At 37.0% G+C, this 17,880-nt stretch overlaps 2 protein-coding genes across 3 annotated transcripts in view; one reads left to right on the forward strand and one right to left on the reverse strand.

Annotated features, from left to right (window-relative positions):
- The first annotated feature begins 485 nt into the window (after nt 1–485).
- On the forward strand, nt 486–4,925 carry LOC132092297 (stathmin-4-like). Its single transcript, XM_059498470.1, has 6 exons — nt 486–581; nt 1,566–1,621; nt 2,246–2,341; nt 2,478–2,671; nt 2,758–2,949; nt 3,692–4,925. The coding sequence occupies exons 2-6, from the start codon at nt 1,609–1,611 to the stop codon at nt 3,749–3,751; spliced, it is 555 nt and encodes a 184-aa protein (XP_059354453.1). The 5' UTR covers nt 486–581; nt 1,566–1,608; the 3' UTR covers nt 3,752–4,925.
- Nucleotides 4,926–8,423: 3,498 nt separating this feature from the next.
- The window catches only part of LOC132092304 (DNA replication licensing factor MCM3-like), a 98,808-nt gene continuing 89,351 nt past the window's right edge, over nt 8,424–17,880 (reverse strand). For both annotated transcript variants that reach the window (XM_059498480.1, XM_059498479.1), the window contains 5 exons: nt 17,634–17,774; nt 17,299–17,405; nt 16,934–16,998; nt 9,189–9,273; nt 8,424–9,002 (listed from right to left, as the gene is read on the reverse strand). In XM_059498480.1, the coding sequence (XP_059354463.1) occupies nt 8,804–9,002; nt 9,189–9,273; nt 16,934–16,998; nt 17,299–17,405; nt 17,634–17,774 (597 nt within the window). In that variant the 3' untranslated portion in view covers nt 8,424–8,803. The remainder of the gene's footprint in view (nt 9,003–9,188; nt 9,274–16,933; nt 16,999–17,298; nt 17,406–17,633; nt 17,775–17,880) is intronic.

The following is a 17,880-nucleotide window of genomic DNA, read 5'->3' on the forward strand; positions in this document are numbered from 1 at the left end:
TGTCTTCTTCTCTTGTTGCACTCTCTGTGGACAGATTTCTGGGTGAAATCATATAGGATGGGTATGGAGATATAGTACAGAGGGTAATGAGTGATCTAAATACATTTTAAAGTAATATAAGGGGATATACTATATTTTTGAAAATGAAAAAAAGATTTGTTTTGTTTTTGCTTTTGTTGTATTATTAATACTATTTTTTTATTATTATTGTACAATTATTTTTTATATTATTGTAAAGTAAATTCTAATCTCTGTCATTTCTTGTTGTCATCTACAGTATGTGTTGGAAAACACCCATCCTCTATTTTGCATGGACACCTGCAGTAAGGCACAAAGAGTTAACACCCCCCGTCCTTCACTGTGATGGAGAAATGGCCCACCGTGCTCTGCCACCCACCTCGTCCAATAGCAGCACTGGAAGATGATGTCATGCGGTAGGAGGGGTGCTGCTGCTGATGCTTCAGAGCTCTTGTATCCGAGGAGCACAGAGCAAAAGAGAGGGAGGTGAAAAAGAGGATACCAGGGAGAGATTCAAGAGAGAGAGGGGGGAGATAGGGACAACACCTCATCAAGGAGAAAAGGTGAGTATGGGCATCACGAAATCAAGTAAGAGGAGACTTGCAGTGCTCAGATGTTTTTGTGATTTGACTTGCATTTATTACTAAAATGTAAAAGGTTACCTTTGAAATTAAGACTAAATGTGCTGCACCAGAGGTCTAATATAACATGCTCTGTCTGCCATCTATAATATATTCAAAACAACTTATATATGCATGAAAATGGGAATGTATTTGCAAATGTATCTGTGTCTGTGTGAATATTTATGCACCGATGTGTAAAAAGATGACTTAACTCAAGAGTGCTTTAGATTATGTCATTCCAAGGCAAGAGACAGTAAATAACCTTTCGCACAAATACACATTGACTGCAGTGATCAGGGTTGCATTTGGATTGATTTTGTTATTTATTATTGTTTTATATTAATGTAGCCATCTGAGAGTGGATTTTACCTGTGTTTAGCCTGATATTATGAATATGCTATATGAGGCAACAGTTTAATAATATATAAAGGTGTCATACCAATTTGTTTTATAACGATGATGTGACAATGGATTGATAAATATTGTAACTGACAAGCTGCAAGAAAACTACGTGCAGGAAGTGTGTTTTTGGACAAAAGTAGTGTGTGTGCATTTATGAACAGCGCAGGGAAATGCTACTCTCAGTGGTGTCAGTTTTGCACATGGTTTTAGGATTTATGTAATGTTTATTGTTTTCTAAAATTGTTTTGTATACTGATAAGTGTCAGCTTTTAGGCAGAGTAACAATACAGAGATTGTGCGTGACACTCCCTGCTGCTCCTCATCTGAATTCATGCTCCTCTCTCACTAAGTGTCCCACCACAACACAACAAGCTCCTTTCAGACATCTCATGCACAGTGGAGCTTTTGACATAAAATGTTACTGTATTAGCTAATTATTGTGTTTAATCCTTGTGGGGAAAAAACAACATACTCTTTTTTTTTATCCACTCTTTCTGTCTTTCTCTCGCTGTCTCTAAACAGGACAGAGTGAAGGGTTATAAACTACACACAATCCCACATAAACATGACCTTGGCAGGTAAGCTACAGAAGTCAGCCCTGATTCCAAAACTCCAAAGCCCCCACTGTCAAATTAAATATTTGAATATTTTTCTCCAGAGTAACAAATATCATGCACATTATATTTAAGCATATTTTTACATGTCATATAAATTATATTGTCATACTTATATATTCGAAATGGTAATAATTACATATGTGAAATACACGTAATTGATTTGAAATTAACCTGTTTCCAAACAAGCTTCCCAAACAATCCCCCAACTCCCATTGGGCAAGCAAACATATAGTCCCGCCTTCATGATCACGCCATTGGTTGATTTTGTTATAGACCTGCCTTAAAGTTTTCTACTTGGATAAATGTGTGGTTTGTTCCAAAAATCGAAAAAGATATTCTGTTCTGTTTATATTTAAGCATTTCACAGGTACTTTTATCTATAAGCAAGTAGATATACTTTAGGAGCACTTTACTTGACCCAGTTCATTCATTGATATCAGGTAGTTGAGATATTTTATGTGCCAAATGAGTTAATTACTCTAATTTTCTGCACTTAAACCAAGTATGATCAAGTTCTTTGACAGAATGCAGGCTTTATTCATGTTTACAAGGAATTTTGTACTAACCTGACGTTTCACCGCACAGCATATCGAGACAAGGTGAAGGAGCTTCCTCTAGTGTCACTTCTGTGCTCCTGCATCAATTCGAACCATGAAGAAAACCCCACATACAAGGCTGAAGGTAAATAATAAAACACTGCTCATCTTTATTTATACTTTAGAGACACATCTCTATCACTACAATACAATGAGCTTAAATATAATACAGATTTGGTAACATTATGCTCGCATTAATCTGTGTGTGATCATTCTTGAAGATGCAGTGGATCTCAGCTGGTGTGTGATCAAAGATATGGAGGTCATCGAGCTGAACAAGCGGGCCTCGGGCCAGGCGTTTGAGGTGATCCTGAAACCCCCTTCTTTTGAGTTTAACACATCCATGCCCCAGCGTAAGGACCCCTCACTGGAGGAGATCCAAAAGAAACTGGAAGCAGCTGAGGAGAGGCGGAAGGTTGGAATTTACACCCAAACCAAATACCCAAACCACTCCTCTCTTCGGTCTGATTTTACTGCTGAAATTTTAATTATTCTCCCCAGTTTCAGGAGGCTGAGATGTTAAAGCATCTTGCTGAGAAGAGGGAGCATGAGAGAGAGGTCATCCAGAAGGCTTTTGAGGAGAACAACAACTTCATTAAGAATGCTAAAGAAAAGTTGGAGCAGAAGATGGAGGCCATCAAAGAAAACCGTGAGGCTTTGCTTGCTGCCTTGCTGGAGAGACTACAGGAAAAGGTACATACCATTGTGTAAAATCACTACCATTCCAAACTTTGTTTTATAGGAGTTTAAAAAGTTTAAAGTATCTTATGTTTTTTAAAAAATAAATAGCACATAGTAAAAAATAATATTTTCTCACCAAGGATGCTTTTTTTAATAAAAGAAAAAGCATAAAAACAAAAAGTAATAGTAAATTGTAAAAATAGTAATATTTTGAAATATTATTACCATTTAAAATAACTGTTTTCTATTTTAGAATATTTTAAAATTTGATGTATTCCTGTGAATTTTCAGTGGCCATTACTTCAATCTTTTCTAGTTCAAAAATATATCATGTATCTGATTTTTAAACTGTCTTTTCTATCTATTTTGATCAATTTAATGTGTCCTTGCTGAATAAAAGTAATAATTTCTCAAAAAAAAGTAAGTATTTCTAATATAAAGAATATAATATAAAATGCTATATTTAACATATATTTGAATATATTTATTTATATTTTTAAAAATATTTATAAATTGAAAATAATAATAATGAAAAGTCCCAAAGTTTGGTGACAATTACACATTCAGTGGCATCCTTGCCTTTGTGCATCTGAGCCCTTCCCAAGTCTAATTATAGAATCAATATGAATATTGCATTAGAAAGGGGTGGATTGTTCCTTTACTTTGTTTATACCGCTGTATTTAGCTTCCCTCAGGCACAATAATACATGCATGAACACACATTAAGCAAGTTTTCTTTTGTGTGTCTATTTAGGATAAACACGCAGAAGAGGTGAGGAAGAACAAAGAGCTGAAAGAGGAGGCCTGTCGGTAGAGGAGCGCCTGCTGCGCTGGACAGCTTGATTATAGTCAAGGGAGAGGAAACTGGTGAAGAGAAAATAAAGCAAACGGTAGCCAAAACATTAAAAAAAAGGACATATTGGACATTGATAATGACAATTTGCAACTCACCAAGCTTTTGTGGGGCTTAACAACATTAAAAATACTTAATATTATTAAAGTCAGGAAGATATTGTCTAGATGAAAATGCAAGTTGCACTAAGGGTATGTTGCTTTGAGAAGCCCAGAAGCTTGCTTCAGAGAAAAAGAATAAATATACCAAACCGATCTTTTGAAATGAAGAAGAGGACAGGAAGTAGAATTGACGAGATGCTTTTTTATAACCATCATAACCAGTACAGATGAATATGTTAACATAAACTACATCTGAAAGTCACCCCTCACTAATGGAAATATCTGTTTACAGTCTAAACCACAAAAGCAACTTTATCCAGAACGTGTGCCATCTCCTGAGGCTTTGGCTCATGCTTCATTAATTATCGTTTGATGTCAATATTCAGTAATCAACAAGGTTTCATGGAACCTCAGGCATGCTTATACAATATACATTAACAAGTAATCAAGTGGCTAGAGGTACAATATCTATCACATTTCCTGCTGAGACGATGCGAGGTAAAAATATGATCAAATGAATGTTAGATTAGAACGTTCTGGATGCCTGTAAATGTGAAAGCTCATATCCCTCTTACATACAAAACATTAAAAGTGGAGCACAGTGTCACTTTAAGCACAACTCATAAGCACATTTAGCTTTTTTCATTCATTATATTGGTATAAGGATGCTCATCAGTAGGAAAACAGATAGTGGCATCTCAGAAATGAAGAATGAAATCACTCAGGTGTGAGATCCTGTTTGGATTTGGGAAATACTTAGAAAGTTTTAGATTTGAATGGTGCACTTTGCTTTGGCATGTCACTGAGCTTTATTCCAGTAAGTTTATTTTACTTGTTCGATATGAAGACAAAGGTGTTTGATGTTGGTGTCTGGAGCATCAAAAATGAGCCACTGTATGTGCAATGATGAGAACTGATGTTAATCAAATAGATTTTGTGAGAAAATGGAATGTAAATGCTCCCTGTGTTTGTAATTTCCAGATGACTTAATTCTCTAGTTAAGTCAAATAAAGGCTTCTCTTAACTAAAACAAAGATTTAGTTTTGTTTTTGTTTTTTGCATTTTAACTTGTCTTATTCACACAGTTATTGCACTGAAACAAACTATTACAAAGCAAAAAGGTTACAATATATTTCAATTATCAAGATAAATAAAAGCTGATCAATGCCACATAACTTTTCTGTACTTATAGGCAGATTAATGCAACAATATAGATATACAGAATATATAACATAGTAAGAGTACTGTACAGTATAGAACTAATTCTGTGTCACAACAACGGGTAGAACACATGTACAGCCCAGACTAACTATTTTAGTCTCTAGTTTAAGGGCATAGTGCATAGCATTTTTGTTCTTCACTCTCCTTAAGACGTTGATCTGGTAGTAAATGGGTTTAGATTCCAGTCCGAAGTCTTCCTCACCATCTTTGGTTAAACAGCTTTTTTTTTCACATTTTGCCTCAGAGATTTTTGATGGGATTCGTGAATTGTCCCAGGATTCTCTGAATTAAAACATTTATAAAAATTCACTTACAAAAAAGTTAAATTGACCAAACAACCTAAAACTACTCCAAATCACTGCTATGATTCATGTATTTGTTGCACAAGAACCCCTGCATATCACACATATAATATGAGATCAAAATGAGCAACTGTAACTCACTCGAATGTCCATGGTGACAGAGATCTGCTTGGAGAAGGGTGGACGTTCACTGAGATGTTCAGAGATGGATCCAAGATGACCCGCTTTTCTTTTATTGATTTTCTTTTAGACATTTTCTGAGAAGCACCATTTAATAAATGGGCAAGCAGGTAAAGCAGCAGCACAGCTCTGAAAACCTGAGGAGATGGAGACAGAGGACTGCAGTGGGATACTTGAACGGTTTGTTCTGATATTGTTCATTTGCCTAAACATCCAAAATCTCTGTAAGTGAAAATCAACAACAACAACAAAAAAAGCTTTCGCAAACTTTAGTCCTGCAAGTCAAATTTTAAATTCAAGTAGATTATTTTTCACTTTGTATTCCCCTAAAATGAAGAACAACATCATCAGAGTTTAATTTACTGGTGTGGCAAACTCACCAAAGAGAGCTGCATCTTCAGAATAAAAATGGAAGATCCCTGATGGCTCTTCAGAGCTGGAACACACAAAGCACAGCAAGTGTCTGAGCCCTGCATCTAGCCTTCTTCTGTTTATTTGGGCTGGTGAGGAAGCGTTTAACTTCCTGATCTTGATGTAGATAGAGACAAATCTGGAGTACTGTAGATAATCATCTTGAGAACATTTAACTCTGATAATGACGAGTGACGACCAATCTGCAATGCATGTTTTGTAATATCTGTTCATCGGTTTTTCAAATTTAATATAAAAGGTGGGCTAGAAGGGTGTTTTTTTTAGAGGTTCTTCTGTTTCACTATATGTTTAACTTGGGCACTTAAACTCTGCACTCTCCCACGTTCTCATGTGTCACCCATATACACATCACATCAGCAGACTTCTGAATAACAAATTTGTATACAGAAGTGCACTGAGATGCGTTTTATATGGGTCAGCAGCTTTGACAGGATATGTTGATTGTGTTCTGAAAGGACTGGGTTTTTGCTGCAATAGCTGAGACAAAGTGACCCATATATATATATATATATATATATATATATATATATATATATATATATATATATATATATATATATATATATATATATATATATGTGTGTGTGTGTGTGTGTGTGTGTGTGTGAACTAATACAAATGCATGTGCATGCACATAAAAAAAAAAACTAGTAAAAAAAAGTGTGTCTAGCCTGCTTATTGAGATCTTCCAAGTTTCATTGCCTTAAACGTTTCTCAGCTGTTAATATAAATAATGCTGTGAGACCCTTTTTAATTTATTAATCTGTTAATGTTAATATATAAATGCATAAAGTCTTCATAATATTTGAACTATTTTGTTAGGCAATGTGAAATATTAAAATCTTTTTTTTTTTCATTTATTCAGCAAAGATGCATTAAATTGGTCAAAAGTGAGAGTAAAGATTTTTATGTTATTTCCGTTTCAAATAAATGATGTTCTTTTATTAATCAAAGAATTCTGTGGGAAGAAAACGCATCACAGTTTCCAGAAAAATATTAAGCAACATTGATAACTGTTTTCAACACTGATAAGAAACTCTTCTTTAGCAGCAAATCAGCATTTGCTGAAGGATCACGTGAAGACTGCAGTAATGGCTGCTGAAAATTCAGCTTCACTATTACAGGAATAAATTACATTTAAAAAAATATTCAAATAGAAAAAATTTCATTTTGAATTCTGATAATATGACTGTTTTTAACTATTGTGTGTTGAAATTAACGGGAAGTCATATTAATAGTAATACATGCTGTAAATGTATTGTTACTTCATGTTAATGATTTTGTTAACGTTAATCCATACATCCCTGCTGTAAAGTGTTGGTGCTTATAAAGAGTACTTGATGAATGGGTTACATTTAGCAATTTCAGTGTTAAATTTGCCCGCAATATATCAACTAACACTTGTAGCCCTACACAGTGCTCTTATACTCCTCCACTAATTTCAATTTAGGTCACTGCAATGCTGACTCGTTTCTTGAAACAGTATGTTCCAGCAGCCAACACTAACACGGCCACAAGCTTATGATAACATCTCCTGAGTCATTCTTAGAAAATAACATTACAAGCAGGTGAGAAAAACAAAATGGTATGTTTAATGTTGAATGGCATGAGAAGCAGTTGCAAAAATCTAAATTCAGCCATTTACTCACTCATGTCATTTCAAACCTTAAACCTCAGCTGTCTTTTTGCCCATGCTGTATAATGGAAGTCAGAACATTAAAGAACGTTCTTTAAAATATTTTCGTTTTTCTGCAAAAGTAAGTCAGTCATGCAGGTTTGGAGTGTCATTATCCCCTTAAAAGTTTTTCTCCAGCTCCCACACTATCATAAGTTTACAATTACCAGTTTTACTGAACCGGGAAGCTGGACAATAAGAAGACACATCTTAAAGTGGCTGGATGCATAGGCAGAAAGGTTTATAAATGAGGAGTTGCACTTTGCTTTTAAATCATCATTTGCTCTACATCTATAAGACAATCCAGTCATAACAACACAAACAGACTCAACCCACACTAGACTGAACGGGCAATAATAACTGGGAATGTCTGATGCATGACTAGAGGTTATGTGGCTTTCTGGTGTTACGCAAAAGAGCAGAGATTTATGTAACGCTAGATCTTGATCATTAGTCTTTTGGTATATTAAAAGTACAGTGTATGTAGTGCATTCATAAGTATTTTTTATGTATAAGTATAGAGTAGAAAAATACAATGAAGTCGATGACAAAACGTTTTTGCCTATTTTTTATTGACAGGCAGGACAATATTGGGAATTGAAGAATAAGTTGAAACCTCCATCTCCTACTTAAGCACCACAGCTCAATGTGCATGGAGTATTAGGCCACAACTCCAACAGAACAAATGTATTCTGAAGTATATAACTGAACATTATTGACACTTTTTTTTTTTTACATTTTCAGCGATTTAATTATTTTAAACAATAATTCAGTATTTACAAGTTGTAAAAAAAACATGTCAAATAATCTGCAGACACTGGTCCAAACTATTCTTAAGAAAAATATAAAAGCCAACAGAAAAGGCTAATTTCTGAAGAATATTAACCAAATCTAAGAAAGCCGATAAACATTAAACACATGTTACATAGAGAAAAAGAACTAAAAATGTCTTGGCAAAAATCAAACTCGATTTTTTTAATACATGCACTTAAGAAATTGAGTGAATGTGCATGCATGTACAAGAATATGAAAACAAACATAGCATACATACTGCAGATCTTCTGATATAGATCTACACTTGAACTCTCTCCAGAAAACACATTTATATAAGGAAGATGATGTCATCAGCCACCATAACCTGGTTGTCGTCCTGCATGCGGACGAGGGCAGCACGGACCTCAGTTTCTGTAAATGGTGATGGGCAGCTCTTGTTGATGCCCTCCATCAGAGCAATCATGCCAACTGACTGAGCATGAGAGGAGCGGAACACCTCCAGCAATGCGGTTTTAAACTCTTTCAACCTACAGAAAAAACACACACATGGTGCGTCAGACACAGCAGCCGAAACAATCAGCTGTCCTGCAGGCCATGCAGTTTCTGTTGAGAACTTAATCACAAACAATACTTCAAAAGGATGTGGCAGCCCTTTGAAAATGCTGAGTGTTAGAGATACAGAAAATCTCAGTAGCCGAATCCTAAATGCCTACCTGTCATCGGACAACTCTGAGTGACCGTTCTTATCAGGAATGTCCATCGGCTCCTCATCCTGCCTCGCAGGAGCTGGGGACTGAACTGAGACAAAATATATTATTCATTATATTATTCATAGCATTTGAATGTGCATTTATGTGCATTAAAAGATGCTTTCTAGACATCTTAATATATTTGTAAGGGACATGTGAATGTGGTATTTATTCCACAAGTTTTGACGCGTATCTTCTTGCCTTGATTCACACTTGAAATCCATAGTTCGTTTATCACTGTTTATTCTTCCAAATCAACAAAGAATCACGTTCTTACATACAGCATAATCCAAGTGCAGCGATGTCTTCTCAACAACTTGTTTGTAGAGATACTATACTCATAAGGCAATTATGCTATGATAAACGGTCAAAAGTTTTGTGTTCTCCCACGACCATCTGCACTTATTGCATGAGCTTCAAACTTTTCTTACATGTGCTACAAAATGGAAGTTACCGAACATGCGCAGTAAGAACAACTATAATGTAAAGAAGTATATTCAACAGGAAATAACTAATTAACATAAATAATAACTGTATCAAATTTACATAATAAAAATATGAAAATATACATTTTGAAATATGAAATACGGCTCTTACATTTCCGGCCCCTAATTGACAGGCAGGAAGACTGACAATTACCTAAACTGAAGTAATATTTACATTGTACATCACTTTAGAAACTTTAAGTGCCCATTATCAATTTTGAACTGTCCATTTCTTTGTGTGGCATAGAAACAGTCCTTGATATTGAAGAGTATTTAACAGTCCATTTCACAGATAAGGCACAACTTATCAACAGGCCTTTCCAATGTATTGGTCTTAGTTTTAACCAACACACGTCTTACCAGTCCTTTGTTATCTGGAAATACTTTCATGATTCTACCAAAGACCCATGAATTTCTTGGTGAAGAGTCATCTATTATCAGGACGACATCGCCAATTGCCAGATTTTTCTTTACTTGATTCCATTTTTGACGCTCTTGGAGTAAGGGCAAATATTCACGCACCCATCGCTTCCAGAATAGGTCAGCAAGATACTGAATTTGCTTCCACTTGCGCCGTGCATATACATCTTGTTCTTGGAAAAGTCCAGGCGGTAAGGCTGGTTTCCTTTTCATTAATAGCAGGTGATTAGGTGTCAAGGGTTCAAGATCTGTTGGATCATCGGTTGTAATGGTAAGTGGTCTGTCATTTATTATTGCTTCCACTTCACACAGGAATGTATGCAAGCTCTCATCATTAAGTGTTTGTTCTTTCAGCACAGATCTCAGGATTTTTCTAACAGACCTTATCTGTCTTTCCCATACTCCACCGAAATGAGATCCAGAAGGTGGGTTGAATATCCATTGTATTCCTTTCTGCATGAGAGTGCTTTCGATTTTTGATTGGTTCCATTGTTGAATGGCCTTACGCAGTTCAGTCTCAGCACCAATGAAATTAGTACCGTTGTCACTTCTCATGATTGACACCTGCCCTCTCCTGCACACAAAACGTCGGATAGCATTTAAACACGAGTCTGTGTCCAGCGTATGTGCAACTTCAATATGCACAGCTCTTGTTGTTAGGCAGGTAAACAATACGCCATATCTTTTAACATTACTTCTACCTTGTCTGACTTCAAACGGTCCAAAGTAGTCTACTCCAACATTGGTGAAGGGTGGTTGATCTGGCATTATTCTGTCATGTGGCAGCTCTGACATCTTCTGCTCTACAGCCTTTGCTCTAATCTTTCTACATGTCACACATATGGAGAGAAACTTCCTGACAATGGAGTTTGCAGAAGGAAGCCAGAATTTTTGTCGCAACTTTGAAAGCATATAGTTCCTTCCACAATGTCCAATTCTCTCATGAATGTCTCTTAAGATTAAAGTTGTGACATGTGAATATTTGGGTATAATGATAGGATGCTTCACATGCTCAGGCATTGCAGATTTACCAAGACGACCGCCAACTCTCAGCAATCCATCCTGAAGTACTGGATCCAGTTTAGAAAGGCAACTGTTCTTTTTAACAGATGGATTACCTTTTTGCAATGAAGAAATTTCTTCTTTGAATCCTTGACTTTGACTGAATTTGATGATTTCATTTTCAGCCCTTGTTAAGTCTTGCATTGTTAGAGCTTTGCAGTTTTCTGCTGTGGGTTTTGTCTCACAACTCTGAACTTCTTTGTCTTTGGCTGTTTTGCTGCGCTGTATAATTATCTCCTTAAAACGAAGGATCCATGCCACAGCTCTCTTTAATTTGTACCAATCAGAGTAATAATTGATCAAATTGTTCACAGCATCTGTGCCATCCACTGCACACACAAGGTTCACTGAAGCTAAGTGTTTAACCTCACTGTCATCCATTTTTGTTGATAAGTCATGATTTGTTTCAGGCCACTTATTCTCTGGTTCTTTGAGAAAAGAAGGACAGTGGATCCAACTCATGTTTTTCATGAACTTTTCACAAGTAAGTCCTCTGGATGCACAATCAGCTGGGTTCATTGAGGTGTTGACGTACCTCCACTGTTGTGGTCTGGTCGACTCCCTTATAACGGCAATCCTGTTGGCCACAAACGTTTTGAAACGCAGACCTTCATTGTCAATATATCTCAAAACAGTGGTACTATCAGTCCAAAATACAGATTCAAGCAATTCCAGTTCCAGTTCATCTTTCAGCATTTTGTCTGTGTTAACAGCAACAACTGCAGCAGTCAACTTTATACGTGGAATGGTGGTCTGCTTCAACGGCGCCACACGTGACTTCCCCATCATGAAGGCACAATGTGCGAGTCCATCAGAGTTTAACAGTCTGAGGTATGACACAACTCCATATCCCACTTCGCTAGCATCTGAGAAGTGATGTAGTTGTGCGGAAGTTGAAACTCCAAAGTCAACAGGTTTAATGCATCTTGGCACACTGAAGTCAGTCAATTGATTTAGCCCTCGTAACCAGGCAATCCACTTTTCTGCACACTGTTCTGGAATGTTGTCGTCCCATGCAAGCTTTTCTTTGCACAACTGCTGCATTAGAATCTTTGATGGCAATATGACAGGTGCAAGAAAGCCCAATGGGTCATAGATGGAGCTTGTGACTGACAGGATTCCTCTTCTTGTTACAGGTCTTTCTTTCACACTGATTTTGAATTTGAACACATCTGAATTGACACACCATAACACTCCTAATGCTCTCTCAGCAGGAAGTGCATCCCGGCTCAAATCCAATTCTCTTGCATCTTCAACTCTCTCACCTTCAGGAACAGAGGCTAACAATGCACGACTGTTGCTTGCCCATTTTGTAAGATGAAATCCTCCGCTCGCACAAAGTTTTGTGAGATCATTGTACAAGGCAATTGCTTCAACATGACTTGAAACAGACTTTAAGCAGTCGTCTACATAAAAGTTCTTAAGAACTGTGTGAACTGCTTCAACAGATGATTTGCTGCGATTTTCTTCTGCTGTCTTCCTAAGAGCGAAATTAGCTACACTTGGAGATGATTTTGCTCCAAAGAGATGGACAACCATCTTGTACTCTTCCAAGGTTTGATCTACATCTCCATCTGGCCACCATAAGAAGCGGAGCAGGTCACTGTCTTTTTCAGGAACTCTCACCTGGTAATACATAGCTTCGACATCTGCCGTCATGGCAACTGACTCTTGTCTGAAGCGGGTGAGCACTCCAATGAGTGAATTTGTCATGTCTGGACCCTGTAATAGCTCACTATTTAAAGACACTCCCTGAAAACTTGCAGCACAGTCAAACACCACCCTCAGCTTCTTCTTCTGAGGATGGTACACCCCATGGTGAGGTATATACCAAACTTGACCATCTTGACGACGTAAGTGTGATGAAGGCACCTTGACTGCGTAACCTTTGCTCAGCATGCCATTCATGAAGTTTTTGTACTCTTCATGAAAGGAGTGATTTTTTTTGAATTTCCTTTTGATATTTAACACTCGCTGGACAGCTGCACTTCGATTGTTAGGCATTTGGACAATCGTTTTCTTGATTGGAAGGTCAATGTAATAGTGACCATTAGAAAATTGCACTGAATTAGATACAGACTCCAAAAACTGGTGATCTATCTGTGATAATTCGGCTTTGTCATCACAATTTCTTTCGGGAAAATCATGATTGTACTGTTGTATCAGCATTTGTTCCACACTCTCCAGGGAAATTCTGTTGACTGTAACGCTTGTTTGTGCACAGCCATGCATGCTGTCTTCAGGTTCTCTAAGAGGTCCATTCAAAATCCATCCAAGGGCAGTCTTTACTGCATATGGCCCATTGTGCTTACTATTTATTACTCTCCATGGTTCCAGAAGCTTGAACTCCTTGTTCCCTATGAGGATCTCCACTCCAGCATCAATGTGAGGTAACTTCACTTCACTGAGGTACGGCCATTTGTCAACTTCCTGTTGCTGTGGAACGTTCTCCATTGAAACTGGTATGCTCTTTTGTGTAAACACTTTGGAAAGTTCAACGAAGTTGTTCTCTTCCAATCCACTCACTTCCAAGTCAGTGAGCATGTAACTTTCCACTCGTTTGCTTGAGTTCATGGTGCTTAGCATCATGTCAATTTTCCTGCCTTGGACATTCAACTGTCTTGCTAGTGCCTCAGTGCAAAAGGTAGCAGAGCTGCCTGGGTCCACAAAGGCATACACTTCCACGCACTTGTTACTTTTTTTTTGACTTTATCTTGACAGGTACTATTGCAAGAACACAGTCGTCTCCGGCCCCAGTGCAGGCACTTGTCTCGTGACTCATTGTGGTGGGTAAAGTGGTAACTTCAGTTTTATCAACTTTTACCATTTCCTTCTCAGGAATCTTGTCTTGTGTGGTTAAGTGTAACATACTAGGATGTCTCTTTGAGCACAGCTGACATGTGCTTCTTCTGTTACAATCTTTGCTTAAGTGTCCTTTGACTAAGCATCCAAAGCAAAATCCATTCTTTCTTAAAAAGTCAAATTTGTCTTTATATGGCTTAGCACCAAACTGATAACATTGCTCCAATGTATGGCTTTTCTCACAGAATGCACAAGGTTTAGTGAAAGCACTGATAACTGGCGCACTGTTGCTTTTCATCATTGTCAAGTCTTTTTGAGTTTCGCCAACCTGTTTGAAGTCAGTTGCAAAACTACTACTTCCTTTTCCTTCTCTTTTCAGCTTAGCTCCTTGAAAAGACTTGTTGGTGTGTTTTTTATCACCTGCCAAAGCATCCAGATCTCCAAAAAGTGGGTTTGATATTACCTTTGCTTGGCGATCAACAAACTCAACCAACTGAATGAACTTGGCTCTTCTTCTATTGTGCTCCTCATACTCGTAAGCATGGGCTCTCCATCTTTCACGCAACTTGTATGGCAATTTTGAGATAATAATCCTCATGTTAGTAGGATTATCCAACTCATCCATGTATTCAATGTCCTCCATTACATTGCGACAAGTAACCAGGAACAATGAAAATGCACTTAAAGATTTTCCATCCTCTGACTTTATTTCAGGCCATTTGAATGCCTTTTGCATTAAGGTTGTCGCAATTTTCAACTCATTTCCAAACTTCTCATACAAAAGTCTCATTGCTTCTGCATAACCACGATCATTTGGCATGTGCTGGCAGCTTTTGACAATGTCTCTGGGCTCACCTCTAGTGTACTGCTCCAGAAAGTACAACTTGTCAGCACTACTGTCAACTCTGGAGTCAACAGCATGTTCAAACGCCTTCATAAAAGATCTGAACTCAAGTGGATCTCCATGAAACAAAGTAACCTCACGTTGAGGTAAACAAGACATTTGTTGGTTCTTCACAAGCATTGCTGTGATGTCTGTCTGGCGTTGCATCACTCTTTGAAATTCTGATGTATCAGTGTTACCGCACAATGTTTCATTGACTGGTGTTGACCATTCCTTTGCAGTGTTTGTTTTCTTAGGTCTGACACTTGCAGGTATACTTGAATGAACTGCTTCAGGACGTGATAGCATTTTACCATGCCTTGATCTTACACTGTATTCATCATATTCATAATGATCCTGTTTTGGAATGACTACATTGGCTGCTTGGATGGCCACATTTTGATCTGCATACTGTAGTTGTTCTTCACAATCTTTATACACTTTAATTTTAGCATCAGACATTGCAAGAGCCGTTTCTATTTCCAACTTTTCCATTTCAGCCTTTAACTTTGCTTCTTTCATTTCCAACTCCTGTCTTTCTTTTAGAGCGGCTGCTTTAGCCAACAAAGCTGCTCTGTTAGCTTGTTCCTTTAGACGAGCTGATGATGCTGTAGATATGGATGATTTTTTGGAAACAGATGCTGTTCCACTTCCTGACTTATTAGACGTGACCGTCCTGGATGACACCATTGACACACTGTCCATTGGTGAGACTTCATTATCACAGATTTGAGACATCTTAATGCACTGTTTAGTTTCCTCAATCCATGACTTCACTTTTTCCATGAACTTTTTGCAGCATAATAATTTAGGCTGAAACCAGAAATCCTGATCAGCATCATGCTCTTCATCTTTCAAATACAGCAGCACTGTTGCATTACTTTCAATAAATTCTTCAAACATCCGTTTGTAGAGTTTAAACTGCTTGTTTTCAACATCATTCAAGTTGGAAATGTTTTCCATAAGCAATTCAATCTCATTTGATTTTGCAGTTAATTGTCTCAACTTGCCTCGTCTGGCGTTTATCTGGTTGTGAAGCTTCTCTTCCAAACCCTTGTCCGTTAGCGCCCTCTTGCGTTCAGACCGCTCAACAACATCGTCGTCGTCGTCTTTTTTGTCCGCCATTTGTAACACTTCAAGACGTGCAATTTTACTTACAATCAAAGTTACACAACTAACACTTATTGCAAGCGGTAATATGATCGATCTTCATTCATTCATAAATCCAATGTCCTGCACAGCACTATTTGGCCACAACAAGCGAAGCGAGTCCTTCTGACGTCTTAAGCACGGTCTTCCATTAACGTGCATTCAGGTGCGCACTTGTAAACACACTTAAATAACGGGTAAAACTTTTGACTTACATGTAAGGGACATGTGAATGTGGTATTTATTCCACAAGTTTTGACGCGTATCTTCTTGCCTTGATTCACACTTGAAATCCATAGTTCGTTTATCACTGTTTATTCTTCCAAATCAACAAAGAATCACGTTCTTACATACAGCATAATCCAAGTGCAGCGATGTCTTCTCAACAACTTGTTTGTAGAGATACTATACTCATAAGGCAATTATGCTATGATAAACGGTCAAAAGTTTTGTGTTCTCCCACGACCATCTGCACTTATTGCATGAGCTTCAAACTTTTCTTACATGTGCTACAAAATGGAAGTTACCGAACATGCGCAGTAAGAACAACTATAATGTAAAGAAGTATATTCAACAGGAAATAACTAATTAACATAAATAATAACTGTATCAAATTTACATAATAAAAATATGAAAATATACATTTTGAAATATGAAATACGGCTCTTACAATATTCATATTTAAAACAATCTAATTATAATATTTTCATTTTCTTATTAATAACATTCTTTTTATTTATTTAAAAAGCATCTCTATTTTATTAATTTCTATGTTAAAAAAATATTTCAAAATATGTTTTTTGTTTTTTTTTATAATGACATGTTGTATTTACTTAAAACATAATGTAGAATTCATTTAACCCATTCAGTGTAACAAATATAAAATGTTTGTTGCTGGTTTAGCTTACTTTGTGGTACTTCAGTCTCAGTATCAAAGTCATAGGGGTCATGTGACTCACTGCCCCGAGCTTGTCTGCGCTCAGAAAGACAAAAAGGAGAAAACACACTCAGAAAATGTCGCTTTTCCATCACAAGAACAAATTAGATTTTAATTTATTTAAAAACAGAAAACGGTTATTTGAAACTGTAATAATATTTCAGAATATTGTTGTTCTTGCTGTGTTCCTTGCTGTGATCCGCCGTGATCGACTAAATTCAGCATTTGTGAGCTTTGTGACTTCTTACAAGAATATAAAAACTTTCGAATGGCATGTGTATCTTGGAAAATTTGTAATCAATGATTTTGCTAAATTTTCGTGGTATAACACTAGACCTTTTTCTCAGTCTTCGAGGTGTGTCTCGTACTTCATCCTCCTCTTCATCCTCTGAGGCTGCGTCTTGCTCACTATTTCTAGAGCGCTTACGTTCCTTCTCCAAAACCTAAAGAATGGGGAATAAGGGACGGAGACATTAATTAAATTGACAGAAAATCAACCCAAGTTCAACAGAAGTACAACAAATTAAAAAGTAGGAATCTGTAAACTCCATCTATAAGGTACCTATATCTTAAAAAAAACTAATGGATTAAAGTCATTATAATTCAAATAAAATCTTTCTAATATCAAGAAAACAACTGTGACCAATGAGCTGCAATACAAACAAACAGACCTTCTTGAAATAGGCAAACTGCACAAGCTCTACAGCAACTTCTGCGTCCACCAGTTCCACAACTTTGCTCATGCGAGCTTTGGCGTGAGCTGTAGACAGACGGATCAAAGTCTCCAGGGTTCTAGCAGTGACGGGTGACGTCTGAGGACAAAACACAGCACAGATTCATCAGATCAGTTACCTGACAGCATAAGAACTTTTACCAGCTATTTACCAATACTTGACCTTAAAAATACAATTTATAAGT

This window comes from Carassius carassius, chromosome 18, assembly GCF_963082965.1.
Source record: "Carassius carassius chromosome 18, fCarCar2.1, whole genome shotgun sequence".
NCBI lineage: Eukaryota > Metazoa > Chordata > Actinopteri > Cypriniformes > Cyprinidae > Carassius > Carassius carassius.